Source organism: Malaclemys terrapin, chromosome 9, assembly GCF_027887155.1.
Source record: "Malaclemys terrapin pileata isolate rMalTer1 chromosome 9, rMalTer1.hap1, whole genome shotgun sequence".
In the NCBI taxonomy this organism is placed as follows: Eukaryota; Metazoa; Chordata; order Testudines; family Emydidae; genus Malaclemys; species Malaclemys terrapin.
In genome coordinates, this window is record NC_071513.1 from 91353227 (window position 1) to 91365932 (window position 12706).

Consider the following 12706-nt stretch of genomic DNA (forward strand, 5'->3'; position numbering starts at 1 on the left):
CTGGGGACTTTGGGAAGTGTAAGCTAGCAGTGCCCCATCTTCTTTTTTTGGAGTTGTAAGTTTTAAGTTTGGATCCTAGTTTTATTGAGGTCTGCCCCAATCCCATTTGTTTGTGGGCACACACATATACACGCCGTCTACAGAAACTAGGAAGCCCCTCAAGCTCAGCACTAGTAAACCTGTGAGGAAAGTAATGCACAACTAAATCTAGCAAAATAGCTAGGGAACCTTCAGAGGACTCCTAGACACCTGCAGTAAGAGAGAAAAGGTTATCTAGTCTCACTTTTATGTGGGGTCAGGTTACACTCTGGTACTTCTAGAAGACTCTTGGGATTGCGGTGGGCAGTGATCCTGCCTGGTGGATCCACAAAGGCAAAAGATGAAGTGAGCAGGCACCTGTGACACCCTTGAAGGTCCAGGAGAAATGAGAGAGTTACTAGCACACAGTTCACTTTTTTTCTACCTGAAGAAGGGAAAGACAAGTTGGGAGTGAGGGGATTCCTCTGGGTTGGTGTTGAAAAGGAAGTGATGCCAACTGTGGTTAGAGGAATGTCTGGGCTAATGATCATAGAAGTGTAGGACTGGAGTGGCTTCAATAGGTCACTTAGTCCAGTCCCTTGCATTGAAGGCCAAACTAAGTAATTACTAGACTATTCCTGACAGGTTTGTCTAACCTGTTCTTAAAAACCTCCAATGATGGAGACTTCATAACCTCGCTAGGCATTGTTCCAGTGCTTAACTATCCTGACAGGAAGTTTTTCCAAATGTCCAACCTAACCCTCCCTTGCTGCAGTTTAAGGCCAGGATTCTTATCCTATCCTCAGAGGTTAAAAAGAACAATTTTTCACTCTCCTCCTTGTAATAACTTTTTATGTACTTGAAATCTGTTATGTCCCCCATCAGTCGTCTCTTCTCCAGACTAAACAAACCCAGTTTCTTCAATCTTTCCTCATAGGTCATGTTTTCTAGACCTTTGATCATTTTTGTTACTCTCCTCTGGAATCTCTTTGAAAAATTGGTATATTTCTAAAATGTGGCGTCCACAACTGGACACAGTGCCCCAGCTCAGGCCTTATCATGAACTAGAGTGGAAAAATTACTTCTCGTGTCTTATTCATAGATTCTAGGACTGGAAGGGACCTCGAGAGGTCATCGAGTCCAGTCCCCTGCCCGCATGGCAGGACCAAATACTGCCTAGACCATCCCTAATAGACATTTATCTAACCTACTGTTAAATATCTCCAGAGACGGAGATTCCACAACCTCCCTAGGCAATTTGTTCCAGTGTTTTACCACCCTGACAGTTAGGAACTTTTTCCTAATGTCCAACCTAGACCTCCCTTGCTGCAGTTTAAACCCATTGTTTCTGGTTCTATCCTTAGAGGCTAAGGTGAACAAGTTCTCTCCCTCCTCCTTATGACACCCTTTTAGATACCTGAAAACTGCTATCATGTCCCCTCTCAGTCTTCTCTTTTCCAAACTAAACAAACCCAGTTCTTTCAGCCTTCCTTCATAGGTCATGTTCTCAAGACCTTTAATCATTCTTGTCGCTCTTCTTTGGACCCTTTCCAATTTCTCCACATCTTTTTTAAAATGCGGCGCCCAGAACTGGACACAATACTCCAGCTGAGGCCTAACCAGAGCAGAGTAGAGCGGAAGAATGACTTCTCGTGTCTTGCTCACAACACACCTGTTAATGCACCCCAGAATCATGTTTGCTTTTTTTGCAACAGCATCACACTGTTGACTCATATTTAGCTTGTGGTCCACTATAACCCCTAGATCCCTTTCTGCCGTACTCCTTCCTAGACAGTCTTTTCCCATTCTGTATGTGTGAAATTGATTTTTCCTTCCTAAGTGGAGCACTTTGCATTTGTCTTTGTTAAACTTCATCCTGTTTAACTCAGACCATTTCTCCAATTTGTCCAGATCATTCTGAATTATGACCCTGTCCTCCAAAGTAGTTGCAATCTCTCCCAGTTTGGTATCATCCGCAAACTTAATAAGCGTACTTTCTATGCCAATATCTAAGTCGTTGATGAAGATATTGAACAGAGCCGGTCCCAAAACAGACCCCTGCGGTACCCCACTCGTTACGCCTTTCCAGCAGGATTGGGAACCATTAATAACAACTCTCTGAGTACGGTTATCCAGCCAGTTATGCACCCACCTTATAGTAGCCCCATCTAATTTGTATTTGCCTAGTTTATTGATAAGAATATCATGCGAGACCGTATCAAATGCCTTACTAAAGTCTAGGTATACCACATCCACAGCTTCACCCTTATCCACAAGGCTCGTTATCCTATCAAAGAAAGCTATCAGATTGGTTTGACATGATTTGTTCTTCACAAATCCATGCTGGCTATTCCCTATCACCTTACCACCTTCCAAGTGTTTGCAGATGATTTCCTTAATTACTTGCTCCATTATCTTCCCTGGCACAGAAGTTAAACTAACTGGTCTGTAGTTACCTGGGTTGTTTTTATTTCCCTTTTTATAGATGGGCACTATATTTGCCCTTTTCCAGTCTTCTGGAATCTCTCCCGTCTCCCATGACTTTCCAAAGATAATAGCTAGAGGCTCAGATACCTCCTCTATTAGCTCCTTGAGTATTCTAGGATGCATTTCATCAGGCCCGGGTGACTTGCAGGCATCTAACTTTTCTAAGTGATGTTTAACTTGTTCTTTTTTTATTTTATCCGCTAAACCTACCCCCTTCCCATTAGCATTCACTATGTTAGGCATTCCTTCAGACTTCTCGGTGAAGACCGAAACAAAGAAGTCATTAAGCATCTCTGCCATTTCCAAGTTTCCTGTTACTGTTTCTCCCTCTTCACTAAGCAGTGGGCCTACCCTGTCTTTGGTCTTCCTCTTGCTTCTAATGTATTGATAAAAAGTCTTCTTGTTTCCTTTTATTCCCGTAGCTAGTTTGAGCTCATTTTGTGCCTTTGCCTTTCTAATCTTGCCCCTGCATTCCTGTGTTGTTTGCCTATATTCATCCTTTGTAATCTGTCCTAGTTTCCATTTTTTATATGACTCCTTTTTATTTTTTAGATCGTGCAAGATCTCGTGGTTAAGCCAAGGTGGTCTTTTGCCACATTTTCTATCTTTCCTAACCAGCGGAATAGCTTGCTTTTGGGCCCTTAATAGTGTCCCTTTGAAAAACTGCCAACTCTCCTCAGTTGTTTTTCCCCTCAGTCTTGATTCCCATGGGACCTTACCTATCAGCTCTCTGAGCTTACCAAAATCCGCCTTCCTGAAATCCATTGTCTCTATTTTGCTGTTCTCCCTTCTACCCTTCCTTAGAATTGCAAACTCTATGATTTCATGATCACTTTCACCCAGGCTGCCTTCTACTTTCACATTCTCAACGAGTTCCTCCCTATTTGTTAAAATCAAGTCTAGAACAGCTTCCCCCCTAGTAGCTTTTTCAACCTTCTGAAATAAAAAGTTGTCTCCAATGCAGTCCAAGAATTTGTTGGATAGTCTGTTCCCCGCTGTGTTATTTTCCCAACATATATCCGGATAGTTGAAGTCCCCCATCACCACCAAATCTTGGGCTTTGGATGATTTTGTTAGTTGCTTGAAAAAAGCCTCATCCACCTCTTCCACCTGGTTTGGTGGCCTGTAGTAGACGCCTAGCATGACATCTCCCTTGTTTTTTGCCCCTTTAAGCCTAACCCAGAGACTCTCAACACTTCCGTCTCCTATGTCCATCTTTACCTCAGTCCAAGTGTGTACATTTTTAATATATAAGGCAACACCTCCTCCCTTTTTCCCCTGTCTATCCTTCCTGAGCAAGCTGTACCCATCCACACCAACATTCCAATCATGTGTATTATCCCACCAAGTTTCAGTGATGCCAACAATGTCATAGTTGTATTTATTTATTAGCACTTCCAGTTCTTCCTGCTTATTCCCCATACTTCTCGCATTTGTATATAGGCATCTAAGATACTGGTTTGATCTTTCCTCCCAGTTTTGTCCTGACTCTCCTTTCTCTCTGCCAATATAGCCCACACTCCCTCTTGTTTCCGACTCATTTCCCCGGTCTCCATGTTCCCCACTTACCTGTGGGTTTTGCTCACCTGTCCCCGTCGAACCTAGTTTAAAGCCCTCCTCACTAGGTTAGCCAGTCTGTGTCCGAACAGGGTCTTTCCTCTCCTCGAAAGGTGAACGCCATCTCTGCCTAGCAGTCCTTCCTCGAATAGCGTCCCGTGGTCTAGGAAGCCAAAGCCCTCCTGGCGACACCATCTTCGCAGCCAGGCATTCACCTCCATGATGCATCTGTCTCTGCCCGGGCCCCTACCTTTGACAGGAAGAATTGAAGAGAATACCACCTGCGCTCCAAACTCCTTCACCCGTACTCCCAGAGCCCTGTAGTCACTCTTGATCCGCTCAGTGTCACACCGTGCAGTATCATTTGTGCCCACATGGATGAGTAGCATGGGGTAGTAGTCAGAGGGCCGGATAATCCTCGACAATGCCTCCGTAACGTCTCGGATACGGGCCCCCGGCAGGCAGCATACCTCCCGAGATGAAATGTCAGGGCGACAGATGGGCGCCTCCATCCCCCTCAGCAGAGAGTCTCCGACCACCACTACCCTATGTTTCCTATTCGCAGTGGTGGCAGCAGACTTTCCAGCCTTAGGGGTACGAGGCTTCTCCTCCTTTACTGTAGGGAGTGATTCCTTCTTTCCTGTATCAAGAAGAGCATAACAGTTACCTATAACCACGGCAGAAGGGTTCGGAGCAAGGGTGAAGCACTGCCTGCTGCCAGAAGTAATCAGCTGCCAGTGTCCACCCTGAGCCATCTCCTCCTCCACCAGTGGTGTATCAGCAGTCCTGTGTACTGGGACAGCTACCTCAGCTGTCTCCACATGGACACTGTCGAGGAATTGCTCGTGGATACGGATGCTCCTCAGCCTAGCCACCTCCTCCTGTAACTCTCCCACCTGCTGCCTGAGAGATTCCACCAGCAGGCACCTCTCACATTGGATGGTCCCCCCAGCCTGGATATCAGTAAGTGGAAATTGCAAGTTACAGTCTTTGCAAAACCACACCAGGATCTGGGTAGAGGCATCCATGCTTAGGCACTCTGTCTGGCTACAGGCACAGGTGGAGGAGACAGTGCTGGCACAGGTGTTGCGGGTCTTCCTAACCATCGTAAGCCTCCCTCTGTCAAACTCCAGTCTGCAGCCCCCTGTCAGCTGAAAGGGTTGTTTAAGCAAAAAGTTAGAATGTAGTTGCTTTATAGGTATTAAGGGGAATCAAGAGAAAACAGATGGAACCGGCAAGGGACCCTCGCCCCCTTCCTAACTCCCTCGCGAAACTCCCTGTTAGCAGCCCCTGGTCGCAAAGCTCCCTGGTCGCTTGTGCGCTGCTTTATAAAGCCCTGGCCTGTATGAATGCCCCACCCACTGATTAAGGCTCAGCCACTTACCAGAGGCTTCTAGCTTTCAAACCTTCCTTTGAAGCTCACAGCTTCCAACTGCCAGCCACAGCACACGGTCCTTCAAACAACCAAAACAAACAAACAGACTGACAAACACAAGCTCAGCACACAGCAAGTAACCCTCAAACACAAACAAACACACACTACAGACAGTCACTTACCCCAAAAGGGTGCTGTATTGCTCCTCCTTCACCTGGAGAACTCCCTCGCGAAACTCCCTGTTAGCAGCCCCTGGTCGCTTGTGCGCTGCTTTATAAAGCCCTGGCCTGTATGAATGCCCCACCCACTGATTAAGGCTCAGCCACTTACCAGAGGCTTCTAGCTTTCAAACCTTCCTTTGAAGCTCACAGCTTCCAACTGCCAGCCACAGCACACGGTCCTTCAAACAACCAAAACAAACAAACAGACTGACAAACACAAGCTCAGCACACAGCAAGTAACCCTCAAACACAAACAAACACACACTACAGACAGTCACTTACCCCAAAAGGGTGCTGTATTGCTCCTCCTTCACCTGGAGAACTCCCTCGCGAAACTCCTTGCTTACAACACTCCTGCTAATACGTCCCAGAATGATGTTTGCTTTTTTTGCAACAGTGTTACACTGTTGACTCATATTTAGTTTGTGATTCACTATAACCCCCAGATCCCTTTGTGCAACACTCCTTCCTGGGCAATCATTTACCATTTTGTATGTGTGCAACTGATTGATTGTTCCTAAGTGGAGTACTTTCCATTTGTTTTTATTCAATTTCATCCTATTTACCTCAGGCCATTTCTCCAGTTTGTTCAGATCATTTTTAATTTTAATCCTATCCTCCAAATCACTTCAACCCCTCTGAGATTGGGATCGCCCACAAACTTTATAAGTGTACCCTCTATGCCATTATATAAATCATTGATGAAGATATTGACCGGAACCGGAACCGGACCCAGAACTGATCCCTGCAGGACCCTACTCGTTATGCCCTTCCAGCTTGACTGAGAACCACTGATAATTGCTATGGTCTTCCAGCCAGTTATGCACCCACCTTATAGTAGCAGCATCTTGGTTGTATTTCCCTAGTTTGTTTATGAGAAGGTCATACGAGACAGTATCAAAAGCCTTACTAAAGTCAAGATTTACCACATCGACCACTTCCCCCCCATCCACCAGGCTTACTACTCTGTCAAAGAAAGCTATTAGGTTGGTTTAACACAATTTGTTCTTAACAAATCCATGTTGTGTGTTACTTATCACCTTATTATCTTCTAGGTGTTTGCAAATTGGTTGCTTGATTATTTGCTCCATTATCTTTCCAAGTACTGAAGTTAAACTGATGTTCAACTGTAGCTTGTTTGAAGGAAATTTATTTGACCACTGTATAAACGTCCTCCTCCCAAGTACACAAAACACAGCAAATCTTGAACCCAGGCTCTATGCATATTAGTCCAGGTTCTACAAACTCGACTGACAACCAGCTACATGAAGCAAACTGCACATTTCATATGGATGTTGCACTTAAATTAACACTGCTGAATGAGAGTTGAATGCTAGTTCACAGCAAATGGGTTAATAAAGTTCACCCCATGTTTCTGACCCATCTCTTGCTATTTCCGTAAGAAGATTCTAGCATAGTGGGCCAAACATTTGCAGTAGTGAAGAAAAGTAGTGGCAGAAACTTCCACCAATGGAAGGAAATGATTAGTTTGTGGAAGTAGTTAAACTAGCACTATAATACGTAACTTCTGATGTGAATTATTTTGAACATTCATACCGAATAAAATATACAAGGGAGAGCTGGGATGTGAAAAATCGTGAGCATTTGGCAGTATGACTGCTTTGCTAGTAAAATGCTGTGGTTGATAAAAAGGAAAAGCTCCTTTTTTAATTGTCTGCAAATTCATAAATTCATACATGTTCATTTTCAGGGTCTATGCAGTGTACAATTCAGTAAAGGGATCCTGTTCAGAGCCAATTAGCTTCACCACTCACAGCTGTGCTCCAGAATGTCCTTTTCCACCCAAATCCTCACACAGGACCAAAAGTTCACTAACCTTACAATGGAAGGTAAGTAACATAAAGTGTCTGAAACCTAGAAAAACAAAGTGAAATACAGTTACCTATAATCAGTGTAACCATTTTAAATTATTTAGTGCTGTGATACTGTTGGTTTCCACTGGGGGAATTATGATGTGTTTTAAAATATTTCATTGCATTGTTTGAGATATCGTAAAATAATATTCAAAAATTATATATATTGGGGAACTGCATGTATTAAAGGCGTGGAAATAAGATTTGAAACCTTTTGCCAGTTTTAAATCCAAACTTTGTTGACTAGTGATGGAATTTTGTTACCATATCATGACTGTTTGATGACCTATAATTAGGGTTGGCAGAATTCAATTTTTCTTTTTTTTATAATTTTGATGAACATTATCAATGTTTATTTTAAAACATTTTTTATTTTTATTGTTTTAAGTGTTCACAGTTGAAGGATATTGGAGGGGAAAGTGGGGGAGGACCAGACAATAATTATTTAATGACAGTACATATTGAGATTCAAAAAGTGAAAACTATATAATTATTAAAATACAAATTGTCAACATCACGTCAAAATATACAATTTAAATATCCTTAAATCAAAGTCTAATAAGTTCTCAAGCAGCCATTTTTCTTACTTTGCTGATCTGTATATTTTGATTATTTTCCATGGAAATACTTTTGTCGGTTTGTGTGTGTAGAGTGAAATCGGCGTTTGCCAACTTTTAGCAATAAAAATCTAATCCTTCAAAGCCTACCCATAATTTTGCCAATGTCAGTTCACTTCCTGGTAGACAGGTGGCACTATTGAGCGCTCTGTTGGCATTCTCAATGATTACATAGAATGTGGCGTCTGGACAGCCCTCAAACCCCGAGATCTGGTCCCTCCAGATAATGGCCAGACAATATGACCGCTTGCATTAGTGTTGCCCATGCTGCAGGTTTGTTTTTTGTTTTTTTTAAGACATCATATTTGCGGTGTCTCAATGTAGTACCTTTCACAAACACTAAAATGACTGACTTTTAAAAATGTATTTAATTACTTTCATCCTCTTCTTATTACACACTAAAATGTTTGCCAAGCTGTTTGCAAAACAAGAGCTCTGGTTTCATTTTAAAATGTAGCCATTTGGCTGGGGGAAGGAAATGTGTTTGTAAACTTCTTTCCAAGATCTCATTTTTGTTGGTTTGTTTTGTTTATAGGCACCCATTGACAACGGTTCAAAAATCACCAGCTACCTGTTGGAGTGGGATGAGGTAAGTGGTAACTAGTTACAGAAATATTAAAAAATTAAATGACTTTCTGATTTGATGGATGTGCTGGGTAAAGAAAAAGAATCAAACTCTGGAGAACCAAACCGTAGGAAAATGAACTCCTGATGGCATTCAATAGAGAGGAAAGATGGGGAAGTTGGTTTTCCATACGTGTTCTTATGTATAGCATTTTGATTTTGCACCTTATACATTCATTTATTTCCTGATCAGGTGTTTGGTGCAATGAGTTTATTAATTCATGTATTTACAATGCAGTAGTGTCTAGGAGCCCTCGTCATGGACCAGGACCGCACTCTGCTAGGCGATATTCAGACACACACAAAAAATACAGTCCCTGCCCCAAAGAGCTTAGGATCTGATCCTGCAGTCCTTTCTCATAGAAAATTCCTATTGACTTCAAATTAATAGTGTAATTTATATAGTGGCCACACTATTGGTTGCTTTACAGAGACTTTAAAAAAAGATGAGATCTGTGCCCCAAAGAGCTTACATTCTAAGTAGACGACATATCCTTGGGGCGGCGGGAAGTGAAAAAAGCAGGTGATGGAGCAGAATTGTTGAACATGCCTCTTGGTTTCTTCCATTATGCCAGTACTATTTTGGCACCACTTTTCCAAGGGGAGGTCTAGAGAATATAATCTTCATGGAAGAAGTGTGTATTGAAAGGAGACTTTACGGGCATGAAGACAGAATCATAGTGGGGTCACAGAGGGGCTTCCAGGCTTGGGACCAGCATGAAATAAGGTGCCAAAATCAGGAATGGGCGATCTGGAAGGAGGTGTTTAGTTATGCTGTGTGAAACACATCTACCTGCCTTATATAAGGATATTATTTTGTGAGCAGTCTTCAACTGCTGTGCTACTGACATATTCCCAGATCATTATACTACGTCTGACATCTGGAAGCACACACTGTGCAAACATTCATTCTATGCAGTATCACAGCAAGTGTCCTTGCATGAAGAGAAACCCACTGAACTAAAGAAATTAAACAATAGCTGCAGAATGGCTTGCTGCCCACAGTGCACAATGTAAGGAAAGGTTAGAGACCGTTTAAAAAAAAAAAGGGCAAGCTGGAGAAGAGTTCAGTGGGGGGAAAAAGTCCTTTCATTTATTATTCTCATCTATTACTTGTTCAGCATCATACACAAATTCATGCACCATAACCCAGGGAAGGCAAAGCAGAAAACGAAACTGAGAATAAAGCGGAAAACGAGTCAGGAGAACCAAAAAGATCTAGGCCAGGATAATCAAAGACATAAGTCCTGCAAGACATCATACCTTCTGCAACCAGATCCAAATACTACCGTCCTTTCTCATGCAAAATTCCCCTTCATTTCAATGGGAGCATATCACCAAACCAGGGTGAGGTGTGAAAATATGGGATATTTCTAAAATGCAAAAAGAGAATGAAAGAGAGCGGAAACCGATAGCATACCAATAATAGAATGTGAATACCTGGTTGGGGTGTAAATTTCTATCATCTGCCTTAGGCCTGATCCAGAAAACAATGGAAACATTCTCACTGTTAAATAACAACCTAGAAAGGGTTTTAACCAAGAATAATAATAATACTTCGCATTTAAATAGCATTTTTATCTTTTAAAGAGGTGTAATACTACTACTGTTCTGCAGACGGGTACGTTAAGATACAGAGAGTCTCAAGTAACTTGCCCCGGGCAACACTGTTTCAGCTGAGCTTTGGTCTAGCTACTAGATAACATTTCTTCCCTAGTAATAACATTGAAGTTGGATCCATGAGTGGATCCTCAGCCAGTGAAGATGAGAGAGAATAATGGACACAGTAAGTTGGCATGCCTCATAATGGTTTGACATGACTCTGAGTGGATTAAAATATAGAGCTGCTGGAAGTGGGGAGCAAACAAGATGGCTGTTGCAGTACTGTAGTTGTCAGATAGCAATGCATACACGGAAGTATTTTGGTAGAAAAAAACAGTATTAGCAGACAGAAATGGACGGCTGAATTGATGTGTGACCTGAAAGTAGATTATGGTCCAAAGTACAGGAGGTGATGTGCAAGAGGACAGTTGTCTCTGCAGGATCTTGTTTTTCCATCTGAAAGAAATATATTCCGGAAGGCAAGGCATTGACTCCTTCGTTTGATATTTCACTGATGTCTCTGTATACTTACGTTCATATTTCACTACACAAGTTATGGCATCCAGGTACATAGCAGAGTGCACACTCAGTATTCTATACCCTCTCACATAGTTACGCCAAATGCATGTAGGGGAAAGCACAGACTTTCTGTTACAATGCTGTACTGTATCTCAATGAAATCAAGACACAAATAAATAGAGGAAGAGGAGAAGACTTGCCAGGAAACAGCAAAGGCTTAGCCAGATCTCAGCTAGAGCAATATTCATTAGCTACAGGGCACAGAATAAAATATAAACACAGGAAAATCAGTGATGAGAAGGAAATTAAATTGTGTCTGTAAAGCAGAAGGAACTTTGCATGAATGGAGAATGAGAAATCTACCATTCTCAGGGTGGCTTTCTAATTGTATTTATTTGATAATCTGCCTTCAAAATTTTACGCCCCTTCATAATGAGGGATGGCGTGAGAGTTCCCTGTGAAAAGCCCTCTGAACATGGGAACTGCAATACAGATTATCAGACCTACTCCTAGAAGAGTAAAGCCTCACGCTATAGAAACAAAATTGGCATTGTGAGAACCAGAGAGCAATAAAACTGATCAAGGGAAGGCACAGGGCCAAAAGTCATGCAAACTGGCACATTCCCCCTGGAAAAAGCATGGGACTGCCACAGAACCACCTCTGAACAAAGCATGCAATCTATTCACACTAGTGATGGTTTTTTTAGCAGCCTATTATCACTTCATAGCAGCAACCAGTAACAGGTGCTATCATTCTGTGGTATGTTTCAAACCTTGGGGTGTGTCTAATGTTAAACTCTGGCTGAAGCAAAACCTTATTGTTTTACAGGCTGTCTTCGGTTAGATTGTGAGCATTTAAAATGCTTCCAGGAATGCAGATAGCACCATTTTCAACTTTAAAAATAAACTGTTGCTGCAGGAGGGATATAATACTGGCCAGTCAGGGGACTAGGCAGTACCCTAAAATGCAGCAAGAGGACTGCACTTTAAATCCATTGATGTGCACAGTCACTGAAACTTCCAGGCTTGTGTTTATTTAAAGATTTCAGCTGGTCTCATTAGCACTTCATCAGGACATAGCACACAAACAGTGCATTCTGCTGGACTACAGAACTGCCCTGGTATGGGGTGTCCATACCACATTCCCAAGGCTTTTCTGAAGTGACTCAAGTAGCTATCCAAAGAACATTCAGTCAGATTTTCTTGTCTCCCAAAAAGAGCAGATCATTACATCTACTGTGCATTATCATTTTATTTTCTCAGTAGGACAGAGAATAAATGTGGCAGTTACTATCCAGAAGGCCCAGTCGTGCAGCCTAATGCTTCACATAAGTGGGCGATTTGGGACTAGGATCCAGCTTGGATTCTGAACAGTTTTTATCTGTACCAGGCACATGACAGTGGTACCTGAGAGCCTGCGTAAGAGAGATAGGGTCAATATTCTCTTCTAAAACTGTTTCTTCTCAAGGGAAACAGGTTTTATTAGATGAAGAGACTTGAATTGACCTAGAGGGGTATGTTTTTTATTATCTGGTTTCCTGCATCTTCTTGTGGGGATTTCCAAAATCCTCACTAACCCTTTGGGATCACCAGTTTTAGATCACAGCACAAATAAATTGGCATTTGTTACTTTAGTGGAATTGCAGATATTGCTTTCTTGCTGGAAAGGTGGTGAGACTCACTGAGTTGTGCTCTCAGGTAGTGAAGTCAAGGGATGGCCCATCCTATTCATATAGCAGGAGCGTTATTACTTTCCTCAATATTTCTATATGCCAGTTTTTTATCCTGCTTTCTTCTTCTTTTCCCCAAATG

At 42.3% G+C, this 12706-nt stretch overlaps 1 protein-coding gene across 2 annotated transcripts in view; it reads left to right on the forward strand.

Annotated features, from left to right (window-relative positions):
• The window catches only part of FNDC3B (fibronectin type III domain containing 3B), a 371221-nt gene that overhangs the window by 263112 nt on the left and 95403 nt on the right, over nt 1-12706 (forward strand). For both annotated transcript variants that reach the window (XM_054039466.1, XM_054039465.1), the window contains exons 10-11: nt 7370-7508; nt 8685-8738. In XM_054039466.1, the coding sequence (XP_053895441.1) occupies nt 7370-7508; nt 8685-8738 (193 nt within the window). The remainder of the gene's footprint in view (nt 1-7369; nt 7509-8684; nt 8739-12706) is intronic.